A 27612-nucleotide genomic window follows, 5' to 3' on the forward strand; every position below is an offset into this window, starting at 1 on the left:
CTACACTGGCTAAAAAACCCAAACTGGATTTTAATCATGGGCAGCTGCAGCCACAAAGAAGTAATGAAGCTTGTGGCTTAATAACTGTTTGATGAAATGTTGCTTCACGACTGTGACTCTCCATCTTTCTGGCATAGCCTTGTTAAAATACTGGACACAGGCAACTGAAGACCCCCAGGTGAAAACACAAAAACAAACAAAAAAAAAATCATTTGCAAGTGATCTAGCTTTAGCTACACTCAATGGTGATTACCCTGACATTCATACAGAGGCACACACCTGAATTTTGGGGAGATATGCACTTAACAATTTTATGGGGTGTATAAGGAAAAGTAATGTAATGAGTAGTGTAGCGAATTACTGTTGGCAGGGAGTAATAAGTAAAGTAATATTATTACTTCTGAAAAGAGTGAGTAACGAGTAATGCATAATATATTACAACCCAATACCCATTTTCTCAGCTGTACATAAATGCTATAGTCAGGTATGCAATGCTGCTCATCATACAGCAAAAACATGAAGATATATACGATACAGAAGAAGAGTATTTACTATAGGATCTTAAAGTAACACCAGGCTACAAATAGTACAGCCCTTTATACAGGGGCACTTTTGGGATCCATGCCACAATGAATTAAAAGTTAAACACAGAGTCATTCCTGGGGTCCCTTCCAAGATAGAGAGCCTTTAATTAGATAATAAGAGGGCAGATGGAAAAAAAAACAAAAAACATGGCCTTTCCTCTGGATAATGACAGATGTGGGATGTGGGCTTTGGTCAGGGAACCCCAGGCAATGATGTGATGTGGTGTGGTGTGTGGTTAATACAGTCACTCACAGGTGATCCAGATGGACCCATGTCTCCCTTGTCTCCTTTGGGTCCTGGGAAACCCATAACACCACCCTCCCCTCTGGGACCTTCGGGACCAGCTGGGCCTGGAGGACCAGGCTCTCCAGGCTTTCCCCGGGGTCCCTGAAAACACAAAAGGTCAATTTTACTCCACTTAATTGTACCTGAAGGAAGCCATGTTAAGACAGACATATTTTAAATGAAATCTAAAATGGGAGCTTTAATCATAATTTCTACATATTTATTGCAATTAATAGACATCTATCACAACAATAGAACAATTCAACATCCAACAATTCAACTGTCTGGCTTGTAATATAGTGTGCTGATTAATAAGTAATTATTACCTTCTCTCCGTCCAATCCTGGAGGACCAGGTAGACCAACTTCACCCTGAGGTCAAACCAAGACTGTATTACCGACTGGGCAAAGCAGACAACTGTCCCAGGGCCAATAAGCCTAGGGGGTCTGAGATTTACTATGTCAGTTGGTTTCTGGTAACTGGATCAGTTGCAAATTTGGTAGTAGGCATTCAGAACAAATTTAGCCCTACACTGGAACTATGCAAAGGGCTGCACTGGTAGAGATGTTGCCTTGGGTACCAATGAGACATGAAAAGTCCACTTTGAGTAACAAAACCATTCATTTAAAGGCTTATAGGATGCCAAAAACACTGCAAAAACGCTGCATATTTGCACTTTTCAAACATATCATATCAGCGCTTCCATAGTGAGGTAGTATATCAGCTGATTCTTTCATCGGTAGGTGGAGGAGACGGTGGATGGTGTGTAGGCAAGATGGCTGCCAAGCTCCAGACCACTGCTGCTGACATTGCTGCATTTCTGCAGGGATAGTAGCATGACATGGCTTTTTTTTTTTTACAGAGACACTGTTGTGTTTCCAGCTGGGATTGTGCCCCCAAAACTGGGGATTTTAAGCCAAAACATGATCTTTTCCTAACCAAGTTGTTTTTTTATGCCTAAACCTATCCACACTTTAAGCACAGTGTTCATCAAATTCAGTTTCAATAAATGTGCCATATATAATAATGTGCAAATGTAATATATCCATTGTTTGCAGAAATGCCAACATTTTTTTCCTGGCAAATGAGTTGAGAAATATAGCATTGACAAAGCAGTCTACCAGGAATGATGGTTTCCATGTATTCAATGGGCCAACACGGTGCCTTGCTTGCTGGATGACGTTACATAGTGTTGCAGTAGAAGTTGAGTCAGGTTTAACTTATTTGCAAGACAACACTGTGATTTCTTTTGGAGCATCATGCATCGGCACCTCGCCTGACTGACCTCATTCAAATGAATACAGATGTGCTGCTATTTTATTCTGTCCAACTGTTTACACAGGCAGTGTAACGGCGCATTTTCTTTAATTTTATGTATATAACTATAGTGACTGTGTTGTGTTCTGAGCTCTGCTAAAATGTGAGTGACCTATAACTCAATACAGTGTCTAACTGTATCCTATGTAAATGCACACCAAGCACCGAGGTTGCTGCTGCTGCTGCTCTGCTAACATGCTGCCCATGCTACCCATCCTGTGTAGTCACTGTGTTAGAGAATTTGCACCATTTACTTATTACCTAATTCTTTGGCTATGTCTTGAGAAGGGGCCTGGAGCTGAGACCTAGTTTTAACATATCTATTATTTTAGTTTTTATACTCATGTGGTGCATAATACAAAATACATTTTCTTTATAACAAAAAAAAAAAAAAAAAAGACATTAAAACACGGGGCCCCCATAACAGGTAAATCTGGCTATGGGACTCACAACATCACAAGTCAATTGTTGTTCTAAAATGTGTCTTACCTTGGCACCAGGGAGTCCAGGGGGCCCAGAAGGTCCAGGTAATCCAGGGGGGCCCTGGGAGGGGAAAAAAACACAAGTCATTTAATAAAAATTTTTCTACTAGACTGTGTTTGCATATGCCTTGATAAACCCCAGAAAGTACTTACCATCAGGGGTAAGTTGCGAATATCCTGTGGAGGATTATTACATTATTATTCTTTTTTTTTCATTCTATAGTTTTTATGCATGTTAAGAAAACAGTGAAACTTTATATGAGTTACATACATTTTCACTGTTGTGAATTTCAGCCTTTCCTGGCTCCCCAGGTGGACCCGGAGGACCCTACAAGGTGAAAATGACTATTTGTAAACACTATCATAACCACAAAGATATAAAATTAATATTCTGTGTGCTATGTGTCAATATTTGCAACATGTTATCGTAAGTCTGCCAGTCACAACTTACTCTTGGTCCAGCCGGGCCTTCAGGACCTACTTCCCCCTAGAGGTCACATGAAGGTATAACACTAAGATTCTCCAGAAACATTCACAACCTGTGTTTAGTATAGCATTCTTTCCATAATGCTTTCTCATCTTACCTTGTCTCCTTTGTCACCTATGTCACCCTGTAAGAGGAATCCCGTACAGTGAGTTCCATGAGCACTAGCTTTTGTTGAAGTATTACCTTCCTACCTCAATCTATAATTGAGGATTTGCAGGTATCTATCCACTAATCAGACCATTTCCCTTTACCTTGGGTCCCATTAGGCCTGGCAGTCCTGGTGAACCTGGTTCTCCTTTAATTCCCTGGGCTGCAATGCTTGGCTCTCCCTTCTCACCCTGCCGTACATACAGAACAGAGTCTTAGCTGAATGGAAAATAGTGTTTGACTGATAAATACAGATTTTTCATGTCCAATACAATGATGTTAATGGACTAACAGTGGTTAATGGTTAACTGCATACTATTGTTTTTGTGACGGTATAGGAGTCAAATATGTTATTGGGAGGTTTGCTTTTAACTGTGTAATTCATTGTGTGCATTGGGGGGCACTGTACTGTCACCTGGTGAGTTCAGGTATTTTAGGATGTGACCTCACTATGATCATCAGGTGTTTGACCCGGAAGGGCAAAAGATTTTTGACCGCTGTGGCGCTAACTGCCAGCGTTTTCTTTGTTTGATCAGTTGTCAAAAAATCGGAACAAATGTTTGTTATAATGTATCAGAAGACCAGCGTCCGGACTCCTTTACTGAGCATCAAAAACGGTAATGTGAGAAACCAGTAAGTTAGCGAGGCGCGTCAACCAGGTTACTCTGGGTCAAGCATCTCAGTAGCTTGAAGTTTAAGACTAAGCTCCTATAGTCGTTATCACTTTTGTCTAAATTTCCATAGTCTGCGACAAATAGCCTCATGGGACACCAAAAATGAGATCCCCAGATAAAACTTACATGATGAGAATGTGAGATGTAGTTGAAAGCTCTATGAAAATGCAAGATAGTAAGCTAGTACGTGGCTTTGAAATAAGATTATTCTAGCAATTCTGTACATTCCCACAGATCACAACACATCCAAGACAATCCATTCTTCTTGGATTCAGACAGAATCAAAGAATGCATGTATGAGTGGTCTAAGAAATGACTGACACAGGCTATGGTAAGGTTTGCTAGCCCAATTCTGAAGGAACCCAATCACCAGAAAATGTGTTGGCATTGTATATTTCTGCAAACTACGGATACATTTTCCTGTTTATGTAGTGGTATACGTCTAAATTTTACATGTGAACAATGCTGTGGTTAATGTGTGGTTGTGTTGAGGCACAAAGACAAATTAGTTATGGTTAGGAAAAGATCATGTTTGGCTTTAAAATGCATGGTTTTGTTCTTGCCATCTAGGCTATTTGAAGCATTCATTTAGGCTGGCTAACTATACCAAAGGCCAATGCACTCTAACCAATGGCAAGTGAAGCACAGCTAACAGCACACAAAGGTAAAAGGTAAAAAACAAAACAAAAAAAAAAAAAAACACTAATGTGATGAATATCTGACTTTACAGACAACCAGTTATCTAAGCCAGACAGTCAGGGTGCTCATTCTATTCCAGACCTACCCTGTAGCCCCTCTTTCCAGGGATGCCAGCCTGGCCCTTTGCAGTGGAAGAAAGACAGTTATAACCTGCTGATTTGATTGGGTATATTATAACTGACACACACACTACTAAATAATGACTTAACCGTTAACTCAGGAGTGCCTGGGCAACCCTGGCTTTCCCTATGATGGCCAAGACAATATAAAGGTAAAATATGGTGGAATAAGAGGGAAAGCAAAACTGTTCATGTGCAGTTTTTTTTCAATATATTGAAAAATACATGCAGACACATCTAGAAAGCACTTATTCATACAACTACACAAACAGATCGCTGAATGGGCAAACTGGGCACAGGGCCAAGAACCCAGAGGGACCTTTGTCCAAGACTCTGTATGAAGTGAAAATATTTCTTGGAAGAAAGTCAATCAAATGGCTAAAGGACATGCAAAACAGCCACAATGAGATGCAACTGCACTACAAAGACACATACAATACACATGACATGTCTGGGTCATGAAAGTCATGACAGTGAAGTAAAAAAATCTGAGTGATAAGCATCTAACAAGTGCCAGCCACAGTATGATGAACTCTCTGACACTAGTTTTTGAAAATAGAAAAGAAACACAGCCTTTATTTTGTCTTTGTTCTGGCTCCTCTTTTCAGATTCATGAGTAGAATGTTTAAAGATGATGAACAGTCACAGCTGTGTCCACACAGTAGCATAAGGAATATTTAGATTGCTTTATTAACTAACCTTGATCGATAAAGCCAGAAGAAGAAACAGATCAATTAACTAAACTTCAAAAATGCCTTAAAGACATAAAATCCTGGATGAGCTCCCGGTGTTTCCTCCGCAGCCTCCACTTCACTCAGCTTCACTCAGCTGCCCAATAAATCCGCTGCTTCTTCCCACTTTAACCTGAAGCAATGTTTTAGCCTAGTGGGCAGCCTGCGAGCCAGCTGCCCGCTCAGCTAAAACGTCGCTCTCACTCACGGAGAAGAGGAGGAACGTTAGCGTTAGCTCCTGGTGTTAGCACTAGCCGAGTCAGCTGCCACAGGCTACTGGAGTAACTTAACAGCTATGGAGTGCTTCTACCAGCTCCTCTAGTCACTGAGCCTCGCCTCCATCTCAGCAAATATATTACATTTATTAAAGGTACCATCATCATTGAAGTAGGCAGGGGAATAGCTAAACACAGCAGAGACCGAGACATCGCTAACTGCTAGACGAGGCGAGTGGGGGGTGGGGGGAGTGGCTCATGACACACTTTGTTTTGGTCTACAGGCAGTGCACAACAGCAAACCTAGCGGTGAAACGATTTCATTTTTTGCCCCTTTTAAGAAACCTCGGAGTAATATTTGATCAAGATTTGCCTTTTAAGTCCCATTTAAAACAAACCTCATGAACTGCATTTTTTCATCTGCGTAACAATGCAAAAATTAGGTCTATCCTGACCCAAAAAGATGCAGAAAAATTGGTCCACGCTTTTGTTACCTCTAGGCTGGACTACTGTAACTCCCTATTATCAGGTTGCTCTAATAAGTCTTCAAAAACTCTCCAGCTAATCCAGAACGCGGCGGCACGTGTACTTACAGGAACTAATAAACGAGATAACATTTCTCTTGTTTTAGCTTCTCTGCACTGGCTCCCCTCTTCTGTGGAATCATCTTCCTGTTTCTGTCCGGGAGGCAGACACCGTCTCCACATTATAAGATTAGACTTAAGACTTTCCTTTTTGATAAAGTTTATTGTTAGGGCTGGCTCAGGCTTATTTTGGACCAGCCCCTAGTTAGGCTGACAAGGCCTAGTCTGCCGGGGGACCTCCTATAATACACATCCTATAATACACGGAGCACCTTCTCTTCTCTCTCTCACCTTTGCTAATATTCATGTCCTATTACTGCATCTCGCTAACTTGGCTCTACTGCATGTCACTAACTTGGCTTCTTCTTTTGAGCCTTTGTGCACTACTATCTGTCAGGTTACCTTGTATTGCAGCTGTGCCTGGATCGTGTGATGTGGTTGTGCTGTTGCTGTGGTCCTGCCTTAGGCCTCCTAATGCTGCTGTTATTATTAGTCATACTTCTTCTGTTATTATACACATATGATTATTGCCACATACATATACTATCATATATTAACATATACTTACAACATATTGTACCACAATAGCTGTAAATATTATTATAATATTATTACTTAAATTAATGTTGTTGTAAGCTACTGTCATTACTGTCCTGCATCCCTCTCTGTCTCTTTATGTCTAATTTTGTCCTATGGAATACTGTATATTTATTATGTTGATCTGTTCTGTACGACATATTTTGCTCAGTAATAACACGGGTGTCAAACGTACAAGGTTTTAGGCTTTCTGTGTCTAAAAATAAATGTTCATTTTATGCAGCTGCAAAGTGGAAGAACACCATTCACGGTTCTAATGCTTTGATTTCAGTCACTGGCAGTTTGGTGATATAAAGAAGCCAAGATGGAGAAGAAGGCTGTGCTTATTTCCTTGGAGCAGAATGCCCCAGAAATAATTGATTGATATGGATTATCTACATAATTGGAGGCTTTAACCTACTTAGCCCATGATTACTGTGCAGAAAAGTGCAATTTCTGTTACCAGAGTGCATCCATAAAGACTGTACAAATACTTGAGAAAAGAATGCAGAGTAAACCAATAAATATCAACAAATAAATTCCCCTTTAATACCCAATAACCAGGATCAAGAGACACACATTTATCATGCATGTATCTTTGCAGAAGTAAAATTTCAGCATACTCCTACTGGAAAGGATAATATTGCCATCCCTGCAGCTACGACTTCAGCCACTATTAGAAATTCAGACACTGCTACTGCTTGCTTCTTAAATAACTTTTCTTATGGCACCAAGTGACCACTGAAACAATACAAAAAACATTAATTCTGTTATAATGTCATTACTGTATCCTGAAAATCTTGATAATGTCTAATCACACATCATCAGCATATTGTAGCCTAATGGTGTCATTAAGGCTATACTTTTCTCACTCATGTGTCAATTAGAAGGTACAGATACAGGGTACCACATCTTGACATAGTGTCTCTTAGTGCACAGGAGCTGGTGGTCAGATGAAGGCATTGCCGGATCTCCATCATTCCCACTACCCCCAGAAGGACCTGAGTGGTGATGGCTCTATATGCACAGAGGAGTTCATTAGAGACGTTCCCCAACAACCAACTACCTCAAGCAGGAAACAGCTCCCTTTGATCTATGATTGCTCCAAACAGCTTGTGGCATTTACTCCGGTCACCTCAAAAGTTTGTCCTTTGTTCTATTTTAATATCACTTTTTCCATGACATACATTGGGTGTAGTCCCACGGGGAGCTGTCACACTTGCATGCCATGTCATGATTTATCAATAGGCTAAGCTCTTTATTGAAGCCATGTAGCCACAGGCTTTCCACTTCAGAGGAAAAGTAAGAAGGCATGAGTTTAAACCAATCATTCACCCTCACACTCACAGGAACTGCAATAATCTTCCAATGATGCTGCAGGATCACTTGTTTTCATTATTTGTACTGCAGCCAAGTCATGCTGTCACACTTAGTTTCAGAGAAAGAAGATGGAGACATGGAGCTGGAATTTTCATAAGAACTTACAAGTACAAGTACCATGTGCACACTAAACATTGAAACAGTGTGCCTGGTAACAGATGGATAGGATTAAGCTGAGATATGTGTATCTGTGTACTGAAAAGCTCTTACAAATTAATTAAAGATTAATTATTTAAATTAATAATTACTATTATTATTATTGTTATTATCATTATTATTATTATTTATTATTATTATTATTATTATTATCATTATCATCATCATTATTATGATGTATTTTTGTAATGTGATAGTATTCATTTATGATACAACTGTAACAACTGTTTTGAACAAAAATAACTACACACAATCACAATATATCAGCAGGCTAAAAGAACTACTTAGTAGATTTTTGGAGAAACTTCAGATCAGAAATTTGATTTAATCATAAATACTTAAAAAAAAAAGTAAACATTTGTTGAAAAAGTAAATCAACAAAATGTGGGACAAATGGCCATGGACATTTTGTTTTTGTCATTTCTTCTCACTACACCACTAACTTTGATTTTTATGCAAACTGAACACAACATATGATTGTCACACATATGCACAAGGAGGTAGAGGGGACAGTGACAACAATCTGAGTTTTACAAGCAGCATCTATATTCCTACAATCTGTGGGCGGAGGTTCCGTATCGGCCTGTTTATTACTCAGTACCAACAATTTATAATGAGCCAAAGAAAATAGTTACTGCAAAAAGGTTACAATTTTCTAATATCTCTGTACACAACAGTTCAAAATACATTCAAGGAAATGAAATGGCTTTGATTTTGTTTTGTTTTTTTGTTGGGTGTTTTTCACATTTCAATTTACTGATAGAGAGACAAAACAAGAAGTAGTGCATAAAGATGAATGGTCACTGTTAAAATAAAAATAAAAAATAAAAATAAAAATCATCAACGTGTCTCTTAGACCCCATCCCAACTAGGCTACTTAAGGAAGTTTTACTTTTAGTTAACACTCATTAGACATGATCAATATATCTTTATTAATAGGCTATGTACCACAGTCTTTTAAGGTAGCTGTAATTAAACCTCTCCTAAAAAAGCCCACACTGGATCCAGAGGTGTTAGCCAACTATAGACCAATATTTAATCTTCCCTTTCTTTCAAAGATCCTTGAGAAAGTAGTCGCAGACCAGCTGTGTGATATTCTCCATGATAATAATTTATTTGAAGAATTTCAGTCAGGATTTAGAGTGCATCATAGCACTGAGACAGCACTAGTTAAAATTACAAATCATCTTTTGATTGCTTCAGACAAAGGACTTGTCTCTGTACTTGTTTTATTAGATCTTAGCGCGCACTAAGCTGGTTTAAATCTTATTCATCTGATTGTTTTCAGTTTGTTCATGTTCATGATGAATCATCCTTACGTACTAAAGTTTGTTTTGGAGTTCCACAAGGTTCTGTGCTCAGACCAATCCTATTCACTCTATATATGCTTCCTCTAGGTAACATCATTAGAAATCACTCTGTAAATTTCCATTTTTATGCAGATGATACACAATTGTATTTATCGATCAAGCCAGAAGAAAGTAATCAATTAACTAAATTCCATAACTGCCTTAAAGACATAAAAACCTGGATGAACACAAATTTCCTGATGTTAAATTCAGACAAAACTGAAGTTATTGTTCTTGGCCCCAAACAACTCAGACTCTTTATCTGATGACATAGTTTCTCTAGATGGCATTGCTCTGGCCTCTAGCACTACCGTAAGAAACCTCGGAGTAATATTTGATCAAGATTTGTCTTTTAATTCTCATTTAAAACAAACCTCACAGACTGCATTTTTTTATCTGCATAATATTGCGAAAATTAGGCCTATCCTGACCCGAAAAGATGCAGAAAAATTGGTCCACGCTTTTGTTACCTCAAGGCTGGATTACTGTAACTCCCTATTATCAGGTAGCTCTAATAAGTCTTTAAAAACTCTCTAGCTAATTCAGAATGCAGTGGCACGTGTACCAGCAGGAACTAAGAAACAAGATCATATTTCTCCTGTTTTAGCTTCTCTGCACTGGCTCCCTGTAAAATCCAGAACTGAATTTAAAATCCTGCTGTTAACTTATAAAGCTCTAAATGGTCAGGCTCCGTCATATCTTAGAGAGCTCATAGTGCCATATTATCCCACCAGAACACTGCGCTCTGAGAATGCAGGGTTACTCATGGTCCCTAAAGTCTCCAAAAGCAGATCTGGAGCCAGAGCCTTCAGCTATCAGGCTCCTCTCCTGTGAAATCATCTTCCTGTTGCGGTCCGGGAGGCAGACACCGTCTCCACATTTAAGACTAGACTTAAGACATTCCTCTTTGATCAAGCTTATAGTTAGGGCCGGCTCAGGCTTATTTTGTACCAGCCCCTAATTAGGCTGACTTAGGCCTAGTCTGCTAGGGGACCTCCTATAATACACCGGGCATGTTTCTCTCTCTCTCTCTCTCTCTCTCTCTCATGTCCTGTTACTGTATCTTGCTAACTCTGCCGTACAGCATGTCACTAACTCGGCTTCTCCTCCGGAGCTTTTGTGTTCCACTGTCTCGCAGGTTAACTTATATCACAGCGGTGCCTGGATAGTGTGACATGTGTGGTTGTGCTGCTGCCGTGGTCCTGCCTGATGCCTCCTGCTGCTGCTGTTATCATTAGTCATACTTCTACTGTTATTATACACATATGATTATTGTCACATATGTATACTATAAGATATTAATATATACTTTTAACATATTGTACCACAATAGCCGGAATTATAATTATAATATTATTTCTTTCATTAATGTTGTTGTAAGCTATTATCATAACCGTCTGTCCTGCATCTCTCTCTGTCTCTGTCTCTCTCTCTGTCTCTCTTTCTGTCTCATTGTGTCATACGGATTACTGTTAATGTATTATGTTGATCTGTTCTGTACGACATCTATTGCACATCTGTCCGTCCTGGAAGAGGGATCCCTCCTCAGTTGCTCTTCCTGAGGTTTCTACCGTTTTTTCCCCCCCGTTAAAGGCGTTTTTTGGGGGGAGTTTTTCCTTATCTGCTGCGGGAGGGATGTTGTATGCTGTAAAGCCCTGTGAGGCTTATTGTGATTTGTGATATTGGGCTTTATAAATAAAATTGATTGATTGATTGTTAAGAATAATTGAACAAGGTGGTTGATTTAAAAACTTAATTGCTGTCTTACCCTTTGCCCATTCTATGTCCTCCAGCTGGGTCGCTCATTGCTTTTAATTTACAGTGAAAAGGAAAGGGCAGAGATAACTTTTCATTTGGTCAAAGAAGTTTGACTGTTGGAAAACTCTCTCCTTTGTCATAACATCTTTTCCCTCTGTCATCATCCGTTGCTGTTCCCATAGTGAAAGTAAAATTAAAGCTGATTTCAAAGACAGAGCTTATTAGATCAGTCTAAAGCAAAGTGCTAGAGTATTTCACCAGTTTAACAGATGGGACATGGTCCTGACGTGGTAGCTTTGTCTGCTTTCTTCATGGCTTGATATGGGCCTGTTGCCTGCTGGGGGCTTTGAAACTGAAGAGGTATAGTCTAGGGAAGTTATCATTTGTGGTCAGCACCATGCAGATATTAATGGCTATTGTGTATACCACAAAACCTCTACCTGGCCCATTTTAATTTACTCTGCCACAAGGCACCAGCAGCCAACTCTCTGAGATTATATACAGAACAGATTTCCCTTTGGTTAATGGAAGCCTCAGCTCCTTTGGTGACCATACCCTAACATTGAAGGATCGGCCTGCAAAACCACTTTCTCTTTATTATTAATAAACACTAAAAGCTTTTCCAGATCACTGTTTCCTGTGGATACCAACTAAAATGCACTTTCCTTGAAGTTTTCTGCTTTTGACTTTTTTTTCCTCTTCCCCCATTTCTCCATCTGTGAGGCTTAATGGAGAAAACACACATCCACATTGCTGCGACTGCTACTGCCATGCTATCGTGGCCTAAGAAGAGCTGCTGCAGGTCAACTGGGACTGGGACTCCTATGTGTAGTCATCATAAAAGTGGAACCGATATATTATATCAATAAATTAGAGGGCCCAATGGAAGAATTCAGGGAAAAATAGAGCAAAAAACAGACCCATAAGTTACTTCACAGTTCACTTCACAGCAAACCTTAAGGCAGAGCACCAACGCTGAAATGTTTCTATTAGACAGATGGAATCCAAGCAAATTAAACAAAGAACATAATAGGCCAGATAAGCCATGACGACAACAACAAATGAAGAGATCCCAAGTACATGTGCACAATGTGCGTTTTTGTCAGGTAAAGCCTCTGAGATGGCACATCTGAATGCTGACATATTGAATGTATCAATACAGCAAAACTCCATGTCCTAACAAACAGATTTAAATTCATGAGGGATGAACTTATTTGTTATTTGTGGTCAAAAGCAGAGAGCAGCTTCTGAGATAAAATCCACTAAGAGATCAATTTAAAGCAAGTTTCATTTATCCAGACTCCAGTGGCCACGTTTGTGATCTCGCCATGCATAAGTAGACCTTGACATGCCACACACACACACACACACACACACACACACACACACACTCACACAACTCCATGCTTGACTTTCACTCTACCTTCTCTCCCCTCTCTCCAGGGAAACCCCTCTTTCCTTCATCTCCCTACAGAGTGGTGGAAACATCAGCTCAGAGAAGCAGTGGAGTAGTAAAAACAGACACACCCTTTCAACCAGGGTAAAAGAAAGACAAGCAAATGCTTGGGGAGTACTCCTTCTTGACGTAGACCTGACAGGGGGAGATCTAAATCTTCAGAGAAGACATCAGGGGCCTTCTATCATGTTGGTCCCTGGACAGAAGTGGCAAGTAGTTGCCTTGGGGAAAAAAACATAAATAGTAGCCAGCGGAGAGATGATTGTTCATCCAGACCGGCTAAGGTGACTTAATGCTAACCCACTTTGATTAACATGGGAGACTTAAAGTTTATTCTAGACCCAGAATCAGACTCAATGATCATGTTTACAGTTAAAGGCTTCTCATATAAAAAGAAAGCTAACCATTCACCAATATTTGCTAATAGTAGGGTTCAGGCCACCTTTACACTAAGCCCAATCCTAACCTAGACCCTGGCCCCAGAGTGTAGTGACCCTAACCTTTCTTTGCTGAATGAAGTCTGTCTTTATATCAAACTATAAAGCACAACTCCCAAAGCAACAAGGTTCCATGTGGGCAAACTATGCACACAAGACACTGATGTTTTCCATTCTTTCCAAAGGATTGACAGGCTACGTAATATAGACACAAGCAATGCAAGGTCCCTTACTCTTCAATTACATCTACATCTAAAAACATAAGCTAAAGCTAAAGTGAGTCAGTGGCAACTAGTAACATAAGTTGGAATCTTCTAGTATTTGTTAGTATTTTTTGATGAAAGTTTTGGGGTTTTATTCTCTGAAAGTGCAGATAACTTTTTATATGCCGTCAAGGTTTGACAAAACAATTCCAAATCAATCTTTTTCTGGAGCTTCAAAACATATCACACAGTCCTCAAATCAGGGCTCAGACTGTGTTATCAAAAGCTCTGAAATCAGCTGGGACCCTTAAGATGTAAATTGTTGTCAAATTACTATTTCCATCTACAAAATTTTTTACAAGGAAGCAAATATTCTCCCACTTCTTAATGGCATAGATTGGAAAATCTGGAAAAATGCATCAAAGAGCTGAAAACTGACTAATTTCCCTTCTTTATGAAAGTTGGAATCTCAGAAATTACACAGTTCAATGTATCTGTTTGTGTGTGTATTCAGATATACAGTCAAGCAAGTTCCATTAACCAATTACAACCATAAGATGCATTTGAAGGCTCCAAAAAATCTTAGTGGATCTTTTAAGAAGATTCTTTAATCAAATAAAAGAAGAGACATCAAAATTAGATTAAAAGAAATGCACATATTATTTTTGGTATTTTATCAATGCACAGCTCAAGTTAGAAAGGTTAGATAAGGGTCTTGGACTCTTGGACATCACCATTAAAATCTGGGCTATGGCTCTGAACACAGCAGAGTAAATAGGCTGCAACCCTTATTGCCAGCTGTTCCTATTTTGTGACACTTTAAAAAATGAAAATGTAAAAAATCATACCTTAATTCCTTGGTCTCCCTTAACTCCCTGTGAAGCAAAGTAGAGATAGTTACAGTAAATGTAACAACTGACAACAACCATAGTAGTCCACTGGATGGAGCCCAAGAGCCTCTGTAAGCATAAGCCTAAAATTAGCAGTGAGCACTGTCTCCAAGCTTCACAGAGTAGATGTGCAAACTGAAGAGACATTTGAATTTCACCTAAGAAGTTGTTGTGCAACCTCTGTAAAAAAGCCAGATAATAGTGCCTGTGAAGGCCTCTCCTCTGTCCTCTTAGTGACCCTTAAGTCAGTCACATGATGTGCTCATAGCAGAAAACACAGTCAGGGCTCTAGGCTGAGTTCATGGGAAAACAAAGTGAGACCGAAGAGTAGTTGAATTTTACAAGGCAATAATCTGCACAGAAGCTCATAGCAACAAGATTCTTCCAGCAGTCCCAGTCTCAAAACTTGAGACGGCTTCAGGCATAATCACTTTCACAGAGAGTCATGTTCTAGATACAGTATAGACTGTGGTTCTGCTGTGACAGCAGCAGCCAAAGTGTTTGATGATACCCAGATGACTGATATGTTTTGCTTTAGCTCCCTGGAGTTTAGTGGAAGGGGAAGACTAAAAGTTATAAATTGCTGAACAATATGAATTAATTAATAACATCTTTACTTATAATGAATGACTTAGTCATGAAATTCAAAACAGCAAATGGCAAAATCGTGGTATTTTAAAAGCTTCTTCTTCTTCTTTTTTTTAATATTAACAATGAATTAAATAACCTTGTAATGCTGAGGCAGCCAATTTTAAAACCTTTGAGGATCCTCGCCAAGTCAGCACTCCACAGTTTTTCATGGTTGGTCACATATAATTTCTTACACACAGTGTGGATTTAAATGCTGGTTTTACCCCCAAGCAAATTTTGTTATTTTTCTCCGACACTTTGTGTTGGGCATGCTATGTGACAGTGTGGAGTAACCTTCAAAATGCTGAGGTGATAAATAGCAGTTCTTATTGGCTACTGCAGCTGTTTTCTGTGACAAGCTCTGATAAAACTGACCACTGCCTACTAGAGACAGACAAGCCTGTCACCATAGCGGATGACAGCAGCTAAAGAACAACAGGCTTTGAAGGAGAGCGATTACTGGAGGTTTACAATGTGAGGCGATGCAAGAATTGGCTGTTGTTGCCGCTAGATATTTTGTCTGTTTTGTGTGTCTGGGCCTTACATATCAGTACTGTAACAGCATGAATAGCTGTGCATCAAAATCCAAGTGGCAGCTGGCTTGACTGGATTTTCACAAACAACAGACGACTTGCCCACAGTGTTTTAGAGTGCTGCTCTCTCTTGTCTGTCTGAGCACTGTCAGTGTCCTTTTTATGTTATCAGTTACAGATTTGATTTTCATTGCATGAGAAAATGAATGTGTGGTGTGAAAGCATGTAAAAAGTGTTAACTGCATGGATCTCAAAGTGTGTGAGTTGACAGTGCTAAACATGTTAGCCACAGTAACTTTAAAAGATGGAAATTTGTCAGATGTTGCATTTTCTGCTTGTTTCACTGCCCCTAAGGGACCAGTGATATCAAGAATCTCAAAAGAGCTCAGTATCATTTACCCCAAATCCTTTTCAAATCATCCATACAGCTTCCATTGCTCACTGTCACTCAAGTGAAATTTGAGCTTGGTAGAATAATTCCTTCAACTTGAGTACTCACTCACAGCTTCAAAGCCAAGATTACATCCTTTAACCTGCCATCCGTGTGTATGCATGTTGTGTGTCCGTGTTTGTTTTTGTGTGTGCGTGCATGCGTGCGTGCATGTGTGTGTGTGTGTGTGTGTGTATTTAGTTCATCCCTGTTTATCCAATACCAAGAAGACTATTGTACAATAACCCAACAAACACTTTCCATTAAATAAATGTCAAAACCATAAATGTGGCTGCAGATGCTACCTGCATCACTTTGTGAGGTCAGGGCTAAGGTATATTTTATAATATCACTTATTAACAATTTTCAAAGCTTTATTTAATACTACTTAGAGTAAAACTGTGGTGCTTGCTGGGAAGGGCAAGATGATGCAATTAAGATGGGGGACAAAATCCACAGTCTTCACTCTTTAAACTCAAGCTAATATGGGGCTTCAGCCATCTGCATTAGACAAACAAATGGGTGTCTCGTATTTTCTCTAGAACTGCTCCCTCAACCCAATATGCCTAACTGAAATGCTCTAACATGGAGATGCTTACAGATGACAAGATCTGAACATGTTGTACTTCTTATTGTGGTATTTGTATTTTGATTTGTACTTTGTGAGCTTTGTTAGTTTAGTATGTCCTCTTATCAAGTGCTGTAGTTTGAAGTTATTGTTGTGTTACCACAGTAGCTCTGTCTCATCTTTTCTAGGGAACTGTTCGCACGTGATCAATCACATGAAAAAAACAAAACAAAAAAACATCTTTGGTTGAAAACATTTGTTTTGTTTTGGTTTTGTCTTCTATTTCTCACAGTGTAATTGTGTTAGAATTACCAGTATGGAGGAATAATTACCCATTCCAATGTACATATGGCATGTGACTGTTGTATTTAGGTACATGTCAAGAACTGTGAACATATGATTCAGAGTTTATTGGAATCTTTATAATCATGAAGCTTTGAGTGGAAAAAGAAAGTTAAATTCGAACATGAGAAGTTATAAAAAGAGAAGCGGGAATACCTTTAAGCCTTCAGGACCTATTGGACCAATATCACCTCGATCTCCCTGTGAAGGGACAGGCAAATATTGTATTTTAACACTGATTCATGATGAAAAATCTGGCAATCACTCTATGACCAATGCGGAGAGTAGACTGTGTACTGGAAGTATTTCCTTGCTAATCTAACCACATCCTAGATTCTATGGACCATATGCTTTGTCAAAAGTGAAACACAGACAGCTCACCTTTTGTCCTGGCACACCTGGCTCACCCTGCACAGAGAAAACAAGATATAGAAGTGTGTGCATACAAAGTACATATCCAGCCAGTGTAACACATTTAGAATTTGTTTAGAAAAATATACAGAACCACAGGGGGCTAAAGCTTTATTTGAAGGCTTCAACATTGTGTTTTCTATCCAGATGCTTCTCTGATGGTGCCACAGCCCAACTCATCTGCTCATGCTAAAGTCCATCACACATGAAACCCACTCCTAGCTGTGAGATTCAGCTTGTTTTTCATGGTGAGAGGCATTTACAGCAATTTGACCCACACAATCTGAATTCCTCTTTTTAAATAATCTGTGACCATTAACGCATCACGCAGAGCAGAGCTGTGCAGAGTTTCTGTTGTGTAGGTGGGGAGCAGCTGCACAGAGACCAAGGGGAAACATCTTGACCTTATCCCTGTTTAATGTGCCTTGTTTTTTTTTCCGGCCTGATTGTATTGTCTGTAATAACTCCAGAGTCATCAGGAGACTCTTCAAGTTTTTCTTTTTCAGAATTTTTATCTTGCTGTTTAGACAAGCAGAGAAATATGTTTACCTTCAGTCCCGGTAAAAGCTGCAGAGACAATGTCAAAATTATGAGAAGGTTAATATCACACCAACAAACTTCAGTTGTGAGAAGATTCTAGGAAAATAAAGGTGGCGGACTCAATGAGCCAAAGCTTACCCTGGGGTCTTTTCCTGGTTTGCCTGGTTCACCGGGCTTACCCTGATGGTGAGAGCAAAAATTCTTTAAATAAAATCCACCAAACTATCTACAATACCAGTCCCTCGATGTCATGTAAATTGCAACTATGCTTTTCATGAAAGCCTTACAGTTAAAACCTAATATTTTCCCACTGATGTATCAGATTTGAACATGCACCTTAAACTTTTTAAACTAAACAGCGCTACTGGTTAAATTGACTCACAGTTTTATGTATTTAGGCTGCAATACTGATATGATGGCAGAATGTCCAGGGGTCTCGTTTATAATACGGTGCGTACAGACCATAATAAAAGTGCACAAAGCCAAAATGGTGTGCGCCAAAAAGTACTGTGATTTATAAAAAGGTTGTTTTAACAAACCCATCCTACAGCTTTAATCGGATTGCCTTCAAACTTGGTTTGCGCAAGCTTCGCTATATTGTGATCAAAAGTTATTACAAGATCTACCTTATGTAGATGAACACGCCCACTGAGGAGCATTGAATTTTGATGTCTTGCCATGAAACACGAAATTGCTTTGTAGAGGTAACAGATAGCATCTTTTCCTAAATATATCATTATGAAAATAATGTGGGTTGCACAGGGTAGTGGCCACAGTAAAATCAGACTATCAGCGTTTACATCGGTTACTTAGTGGCTTTGCAATCTTTGTAATAAGCTTCTGCCACTGGTGCCGAAATTTCGCGGAAAAAAGCTGCTTTACGGCAGGAAACGCGTCATGTATTGCGAAACTGTTTGGTCAGCCAGTCAGGGACTGGAGCTGGTCCTTATGAGGAGTTGGGCATGAGATAGTTGAGTCACGAGCACAATGGCAGACGGACAAAGTTTGGAAACAAGTGAAAAACGGCCTAGCAAAAGAAAACAAGCTCCTCTGTCTGATGAGGCACAGAAGGGCAAAAAGGAGAGTGATAAAAGAAGAGGAAAAACAAGAGTAAACCTCAGTCAGCCGTTCAAGATATGAGAGAGACAGAGAGACTTTCTCTGTTCAAGAGGGAGCTCCGTGACCAAAGAGGCTTCAAAACAGATGTCCAGCTAGCTTTCTTTCTAATGGATCAGTAAGTAACACGGCTAAATGTTAGCTAGATGAGAGAGGACTGTACTGTACTGGCTGCTAGTTAATACCTAGCTGGCCAGCGTCGCAAATTGCCACAACTAGGGACCAGGTAGCGAGTGTTGGTCGGCTGACATCCTCGTTGCCATTCTACAGCAGCCCTTGGACAGTGATACCCCCCTCCCTTCCTTCTGTTCTCTTCTCACGGAGGCAGCTATCGACGGACATCGCCCAGCTAAGTTACGCCCAGCTACGTGAACACTGGACTTTGTTTCCCATTCAATTTGAGCTCCAACAGGCCACATTGTTTCCATACAGTACCGTTTATTCTAGAACTGGGACTGTTTACATGTGCATATTGGTTAAATTCCACTTTAGAACATGGCACTCATAAATACTTGATTCTGATTGGTCAATCAACAAAATTCTGCGGTGTTTATTTCTTGAGGTATCACCGCTGCTCTGCTGCTCCGTTGCTAGGGACGCAATAGCAACGGCCTTAGACTGAGGAACATCAAAATCAGTTAATGTTAGTCCATACAGCTCTCCCAAGCTGGCCTGGAGAGCAGGGAGATGATGTTGGTCACTGGCCATAAATGTGAGGGCAGCCTTCGCAGCTACTGGGCACCCAGCATCTCTGACCGGGAGTAGTGGAGTAAAATCCTCTCCTCCGCTCCAGAAAACGGCCGCAGTTTGTCTGGTGAACGCCTCTCCTCTGTCAATACACTCTGCTAGTAATTTAATAATAATGATGCCAGTTGTAACATTTGAATGTTTTAGTAGTAAGCCATGTTCTAAGTGGGATAATGTACAGTGAGCCGGTGACAGTTGAAAAATAATTCCCCTGTGGGGAGTTATTTTTCAACAGTCACCGACTCACTATACATTATCCCTTACGTACCTACTGTTGTTTGTGCTGATACTGTACATATTGGTATAATTTACTGTGAGTTGTTTGTACTGGTACTGTGAATTCTGGTATAATTATTTGCATTACTATTTGTTTTTTCTTCAGATAAATCTGATAATTGTGCTCTGTCTCTTTACTCATTTATTTAGTAGTGTCCACACACCTTTTCATTCTACATATACATAGAGGTATACTGGTGGCTTTACAGCCTACATTTTATTGATTATCTCTGATCCCCACAGTCAATTTGGTCGCTGCAACAGTGCGAGCAACACTGCTGATGCTAGGTGGCGCCAAGCTAAAAAAACCTGAATCCTATCTGTTGCCTCTTTAACTTGGAGCAAATGGTGTGATTTTCACCAAACTTCACGAGTCATAATAGTCTCACCCTGAACACATCTATATGACAATATTCCATGTTAGTCAGACAGGAAGTACATCTTATCAGACCCATATCCTTTGATTTTCCTGAAATTTACATGGTGTGGTCTATGTTTGATGTACAAAAACATGACGTATTATTAGTGCTTTCTCCAGTGCCCTCTCGTGGAAAGATGAAGTGGTACAAAATGTGAGTAAGGTCATCCCAGTGTCCATACTTTATGGAGGATATGCCATCTCAGTCCTACGTGTCTGACTTTGACAGAAATGAACTGTTGCATCAGCTGGCATCCTGCCAGTACCCCTGAGTTGCTTGAAGGTGCGAGGGCCCTTTCATTGCTGCATGCAGATTAAATTATTATTATTATTATTATTATTATTATTATTATTGTTGTTCAGAAATGGTTTTGCAAATTCCTGTGAGATGGTACATCGTAGAAACATGAAATTTTCCCCAATGGTTTGCGAATGGTGTTCAATAAATATAATGCCAACAGGCCAAATGGGGGGGCACCATTATTACTCTTGCACCCTATGTCAGATTGACTTGAAATTTGCCACAGATGTTCAGGTGAATGGGCACTATGAAAGCCTCAAGAACCCTCAAGGTCCGCCCAATAGATTGTCCGCCATATTGAATTTTTTGACAAAGACATTTTTGACATCTTCTCCTAAGGCGTAGGTCCGATTTGTAGTTTCTGTGGATAATCATGATGTGAATGCCAGAGCAAACTATTACTCAGCTTTAATAGAAGAAAACAAGAACAACCCCAGGTTTCTTTTCAGCACTGTGGCCAGGCTGACTGAGAGTCACAGCTCTATTGAGCCTTGTATTCCTTTAGCCCTTAGCAGTAATGATTTTATGAGCTTTTTTAATGACAAAATTCTAACTATTAGAGGCAATATTCATGACCTCCTGTCCTCAGATAGTACCTATCTGCCCTCAAACACAGCTGTAAGACCTAATATATATTTAAATTGCTTCTCCCCGATTTCTCCTCAACAATTGTCCGCAGTGATTTCTTCATCTAAATCATCAACGTGTCTCTTAAACCCCATCCCAACTAGGCTAATTAAGGAAGTCTTACCTTAAGTTAACACTCACTTATTATACATGATCAATATATCTTTATTAACAGGCTATATACCACAGTCTTTTAAGGTAGCTGTAATTAAACCTCTCCTAAAAAAGCCCACCCTGGATCCAGAGGTGTTAGCCAACTATAGACCCATAGCTAATCTTCCCTTTCTTTAAAAGATCCTTGAAAAAGTAGTCGCAGACCAGCTGTGTGATTTTCTCCATGATAATAATTTATTTCAGTCAGGATTTAGAGAGCATCATAGCACTGAGACAGTAGTAGTTAAAATTACAAATGATCTTCTGATTGCTTCAGACAAAGGACTTGTCTCTCTACTTGTTTTATTAGATCTTAGTGCGGCGTTTGACACAATTGACCATCAAATTCTGCTACAGACACTGGAACATTTAATTGGCCTAAAAGGTTCTACACTAAGCTGGTTTAAATCTTATTTATCTGATCGTTTTCAGTTTGTTCACGTTCATGATGAATCATCCTTACGTACTAAAGTTTGTTTTGGAGTTTCGCAAGGTTCTGTGCTTGGACCAGTCCTATTTACTCTATATATGGTTCCTGTAGGTAACATCGTTAGAAATCACTCATTCCATTGTTATGCGGATGATACACAATTGTATTTTTCGATCAAGCCAAAAGAAACTAATCAATTAACTAAACTTTATTTTATAAACTGCCTTAAAGACAGAAAAAACCTGAATGAGCACAAATTTCCTTATGTTAAATTCAGACAAAACTGAAGTTATTGTTCTTGGCCCCAAACAACTCAGAGACTCTTTATCTGATGACATAGTTTCTCTAGATGCCATTGCTCTGGCCTCTAGCACTACCGTAAGAAACCTCGGAGTAACATTTGACCAAGATTTGTCTTTTAATTCTCATTTAAAACAAACCTCATGGGACTGCATTTTTTCATCTGCGTAATATTGCGAAAATTAAAATCTCACATCATTCTGCTAATTTCAGGTATATTGTCAAATATTGGTGACATCTGGTTTAGAATTAGATGGAATAGGAAATATTGTGCATACAGTGCAAATTACAACAACATAATGAATATTACTGTGAGCTAACCGTTAAATCTGATCTGAGCACCATTTGAAACATATGACCTTTAGTATCCAATGAATGTCTCTGTCAGTGGTGGTTGCATTTAGATGAAGACTTTTGGACACATTGATGTTAATTAATTTTGCATATTCTTAACAATATAGAATGACGGACTTCCGGATTGACTATAGTTTACAGCATGGCAAACTCATCAAAATTCAGCGGATGTGCTGAAAAATGTCAGCTCTGTAGGACACACCAGTGATTTATTATGATTTTTTGAAGTATAGAATGTGAAATGTCTTGAAATGTTAATGTTATAAGCCACACCCCCTTTAAGCAATCATTTTCAAATTTTGTGCATCAACTGAGACAGGACCCTAGATGAACCACGTTTCATACAAATATCTCTGGCTGATTACAAGATATCAACTTTCTACATGTTTAGCGCTCCCTATAAGTGGATTTTAATCAAAGTTTTGTGATGATTGGGTCAATGGTTTAGGAGTAAACTCCATGTGCTGAGCCACGCCCCCTCTAATGTTTATTGGTCAATATCATCAAAATGCAATGACATATCAAAAAAATCTGTTGATAACCCATCAAGAGCTTCAATCAAGCAATCAATCAATCAATTTTATTTATTAAGCCCAATATCACAAATCACAATTTGCCTCACAGGGTTTTACAGCATACAACATCCCTTTGTCCTTAGGACCCTCATAGCGGATAAGGAAAAACTCCCCAAAAAAACCCTTTAACGGGAGAAAAAAAAGGGTAGAAACCTTAGGAAGAGCAACTGAGGAGGGATCCCTCTTCCAGGACAGACAGACGTGCAATAGATGTCGCACAGAACAGATCAACATAATAAATTAACAGTAATCCATATGACACAATGAGACAGAAAGAGAGACTGAGAGAGAGAGATGCAGGACAGATGGTAACGGTAATAGCTTACAACAACATTAATTAAAGTAATAATATTATAATTATAATTCTGGCTATTGTGGTACAATATGTTGAAAGTATATATTAATATCTGATAGTATGCATATGTGACAGTAATCATATGTGTATAAGAGAGAAGGTGCCCGGTGTATTATAGGAGGCCCCCCCGGCAGACTAGGCCTAAGTCAGCCTAACTAGGGGCTGGTACAAGGCAAGCCTGAGCCGGCCCTAACTATAAGCTTGATCAAAGAGGAAAGTCTTAAGTCTAGTCTTAAATGTGGAGACGGTGTCTGCCTCCCGGACCGTAACAGGAAGATGATTCCACAGGAGACGAGCCTGATAGCTGAAGGCTCTGGCTCCAGATCTGCTTTTGGAGACTTTAGGGACCACGAGTAACCCTGCATTCTCAGAGCGCAGTGTTCTGGTGGGATAATATGGCACTATGAGCTCTCTAAGATATGACGGAGCCTGACCATTTAGAGCTTTATAAGTTAACAGTAGGATTTTAAATTAAATTCTGGATTTTACAGGGAGCCAGTGCAGAGAAGCTAAAACAGGAGAAAAATGATCTTGTTTCTTAGTTCCTGTTAGTACACGTGCCACTGCATTCTGAATTAGCTGGAGAGTTTTTAAAGACTTACTAGAGCTACCTGATAATAGGCAGTTACAGTAATCCAGCCTAGAGGTAACAAAAGTGTGGACCAATTTTTCTGCATCTTTTTGGGTCAGGATAGGCCCAACATATTGTACCACAATAGCCAGAATTATAACTATAATATTATTACTTTAATTAATGTTGTTGTAAGCTATTACCGTTACCATCTGTCCTGCATCTCTCTCTCTCTCTCTCTGTCTCTCTTTCTGTCTCATTGTGTCATATGGATTACTGTTAATTTATTATGTTGATCTGTTCTGTACGACATCTATTGCACGTCTGTCCGTCCTGGAAGAGGGATCCCTCCTCAGTTGCTCTTCCTAAGGTTTCTACCCTTTTTTTTCTCCCGTTAAAGGGTTTTTTTGGGGAGTTTTTCCTTATCCACTGCGAGGTTCCTAAGGACAGAGGGATGTTGTATGCTGTAAAACCCTGTGAGGCAAATTGTGATTTGTGATATTGGGCTTAATAAATAAAATTGATTGATTGATTGCTTGATTGAAGCTCTTGATGGGTTATCAACAGATTTTTTTGATATGTCATTGCATTTTGATGATACTGACCAATAAACATTAGAGGGGGCGTGGCTCAGCACATGGTGTTTACTCCTAAACCATTGACCCAATCATCACAAAACTTTGATTAAAATCCACTTATAGGGAGCGCTAAACATGTAGAAAGTTGATATCTTGTAATCAGCCAGAGATATTTGTATGAAACGTGGTTCATCTAGGGTCCTGTCTCAGTTGATGCACAAAATTTGAAAATGATTGCTTAAAGGGGGTGTGGCTTATAACATTAACATTTCAAGACATTTCACATTCTATACTTCAGAAAATCATAATAAATCACTGGTGTGTCCTACAGAGCTGACATTTTTCAGCACATCCGCTGAATTTTGATGAGTTTGCCATGCTGTAAACTATAGTCAATCCGGAAGTCCGTCATTCTATATTGTTAAGAATATGCAGAATTAATTAACATCAATGTGTCCAAAAGTCTTTATCTAAATGCAACCACCACTGACAGAGACATTCATTGGATACTAAAGGTCATATGTTTCAAATGGTGCTCAGATCAGATTTAACAGTTAGCTCACAGTAATATTCATTATGTTGTTGTAATTTGCACTGTATGCACAATATTTCCTATTCCATCTAATTCTAAACCAGATGTCACCAATATTTGACAATATACCTGAAATTAGCAGAATGATGTGAGATTTTTTTCAGAATTTTATCACCAATTCTTTAACTGTTATTGATATCTCATTGCTTTCTGAAGATATTGACCAATGAACTTCAAAGGGGGCGCGGCTCAGCAAATGGTTTGGGCCAATCCTCAGAAAACCTTGCAAGCAATATCTTGCAACATATCCTGAAAAAAAATCATTCATATTGACTACTAGGGGGCACCACAAATGCAAAATATGGGCTTGGGATAATACAAATCAGACTAGAATTCAGAAATTGATTGTCCAATCATTACAAAACTTGCAGGGTATGCTGAATAATAATGATGAGCCACGTGTGTTAAATTATTTTGAAATCAATCAATAAGGGGCACCACAAGTTCCAAACAAGTGCAATGGTCTTTCTCTGTTCAAACATCAACTAAGTCAGTGGACATTTTAAACTAAGCCATTAAAGCATGTCCCCAAAATGTTTCTGCAGTTGACCAATTGGAAGTGACAGAGTTTCCAAAGAAGAGCGGGGCCTCGAAGAGATTTGGACATAAATGAATGAGCATCAGGGCGGCGTGGTGTAGTGGTTAGCGCTGTCACCTCACAGCAAGAGGCTTCCTGGTTCAATCCCAGGAGGGAGCCCTTCTGTGCAGAGAAAACCCATGACAGCATGGGTTTTCTCTGGGTACTCTGGCTTCCTCCCACAATCCAAAGACATGCAAGTTGGGGATAGGTTAATTGGTGACTCTAAATTGGCCGTAGGTGTGAAAAGGAGTGTGAATGATTGTCTGTCTCTGTGTTAGCCTTGCGATAGTCTGGTGCCCTGTCCAGAGTGTACCCGCCTCTCGCCCAATGTCAGCTGGGATAGGCTCCAGCCCCCCCAGTCAGTCTGTATTACAAAGCTGGTTATCAACCAAATTAGTCAACTCTGGGTTTTCCTATCCAGCCATGAGCATTCATGTGAAAGAGACAGGAGTGTTAATTGCGAGTGACATCATCGGAACCATGAGTGAAGTAGGCTACTTCATATTAAATGAGATGAAACTGTACAGAAAGTGTCTGTGACTACGTGATAGTAAAATGTCACTGACGTCAGCCAAGACTTAAATTACATGCAGGTATCACTGAGAAATGGACCTATGTGACATTATTAAAGAGTATTTTTTGCTGTTTAGTTGCATGATGATGAAACTAATGAAGCTCAGTGTAAGTTCAATCCGTAAGACTTTCTTTATGCTCATCCATTCACAGTTCTCTCCCTCCCACTCCCACTGCTTCTGTTATCCAATCAAACTTTGCCACAATCTCTATCAGCCAATCAGGATGCTACCACAAAGTTTTAAATCTGCTCTCTCTTCTGCTGCCAGCTGTCAGCCGTCATATTAGGCAGAATTGTTGCATTGGCAATCGTCTTTTCAGTGTACTGTTGATAGTAGCAAGCCGATGCACTATTTCCCAGCAGAAGCGGAATCACCTCTCATCCATCATGTCCTCCCGTTCAGGCAATCTTGCCTGATATCAGTCAGTATTGTCAACGCATAATCGTATCCATCTTCAGTCATCTCTATCTCAGTGATGTGTATGGAATCAAGATATGGGCCCAAGCTACACGTAACATGATCTGCTACTACTTCAGGACACTTTGCACATGTGCAACCAGATAGCCATGTGCAGTCCCTGACTATACCGGCCAAGCTTTCCATGCACACCTTACTTCAGTCCCTGGATATGGCTCAGCCTCTGCCTCGTCAGTGTCCTCATCACTGCAGGCCTCCATACGCAGTCAACCTCCAGCTTCAGCGAGCGCTTCATTCTGCTTTCAGCCTTTTAACACTGGTGCACCCAGATCCCTCACGGCAAGAGAGTCAGCGGTTCAAGCCATTTGATCAAACAGCCCTCCTCACTGTGTAAGTTAAGTGTATCACATATGACCTGTCCTCTAATCAATTCAGTGCTGTAGACAAACATTTTCTCTGCATCATTAATGTGAAGTGATTTATTTCATTCTCTTGTCACCCCTTGTTTCAATGGGAAAACAATTACTGTAATACTGTAATAGCGGCGGGCCTTGATTTTCCCTAGTTATTAGGTTTCATCAAAGTAAGTATATTAAGCAGGCACATTATATGCAGACAGACAAAGTTTGGAGACAAGTGAAAAATGGCCTCCACAAAAGAAAA

At 39.6% G+C, this 27612-nt stretch overlaps 1 protein-coding gene across 2 annotated transcripts in view; it reads right to left on the minus strand.

Moving 5' to 3' along the window:
* Positions 1–27612, minus strand: part of col13a1 (collagen, type XIII, alpha 1) — a 187976-nt gene that overhangs the window by 100434 nt on the left and 59930 nt on the right. Inside the window, exons 13-27 of one of the 2 annotated variants that reach the window (XM_078160554.1) lie at positions 18123–18164; positions 17994–18011; positions 17415–17441; positions 17190–17234; positions 14489–14515; positions 12968–13012; positions 4762–4797; positions 3408–3494; positions 3254–3280; positions 3121–3156; positions 2941–2997; positions 2823–2846; positions 2677–2730; positions 1197–1241; positions 838–972 (exon numbers count right to left, since the gene is read on the minus strand). In XM_078160554.1, the coding sequence (XP_078016680.1) occupies positions 838–972; positions 1197–1241; positions 2677–2730; positions 2823–2846; positions 2941–2997; positions 3121–3156; positions 3254–3280; positions 3408–3494; positions 4762–4797; positions 12968–13012; positions 14489–14515; positions 17190–17234; positions 17415–17441; positions 17994–18011; positions 18123–18164 (705 nt within the window). The remainder of the gene's footprint in view (positions 1–837; positions 973–1196; positions 1242–2676; positions 2731–2822; positions 2847–2940; positions 2998–3120; positions 3157–3253; positions 3281–3407; positions 3495–4761; positions 4798–12967; positions 13013–14488; positions 14516–17189; positions 17235–17414; positions 17442–17993; positions 18012–18122; positions 18165–27612) is intronic. The other variant, XM_078160555.1, reaches the window with a different exon arrangement.

The sequence above is a fragment of the Epinephelus lanceolatus genome, chromosome 17 (assembly GCF_041903045.1).
Source record: "Epinephelus lanceolatus isolate andai-2023 chromosome 17, ASM4190304v1, whole genome shotgun sequence".
Taxonomy (NCBI): domain Eukaryota; kingdom Metazoa; phylum Chordata; class Actinopteri; order Perciformes; family Serranidae; genus Epinephelus; species Epinephelus lanceolatus.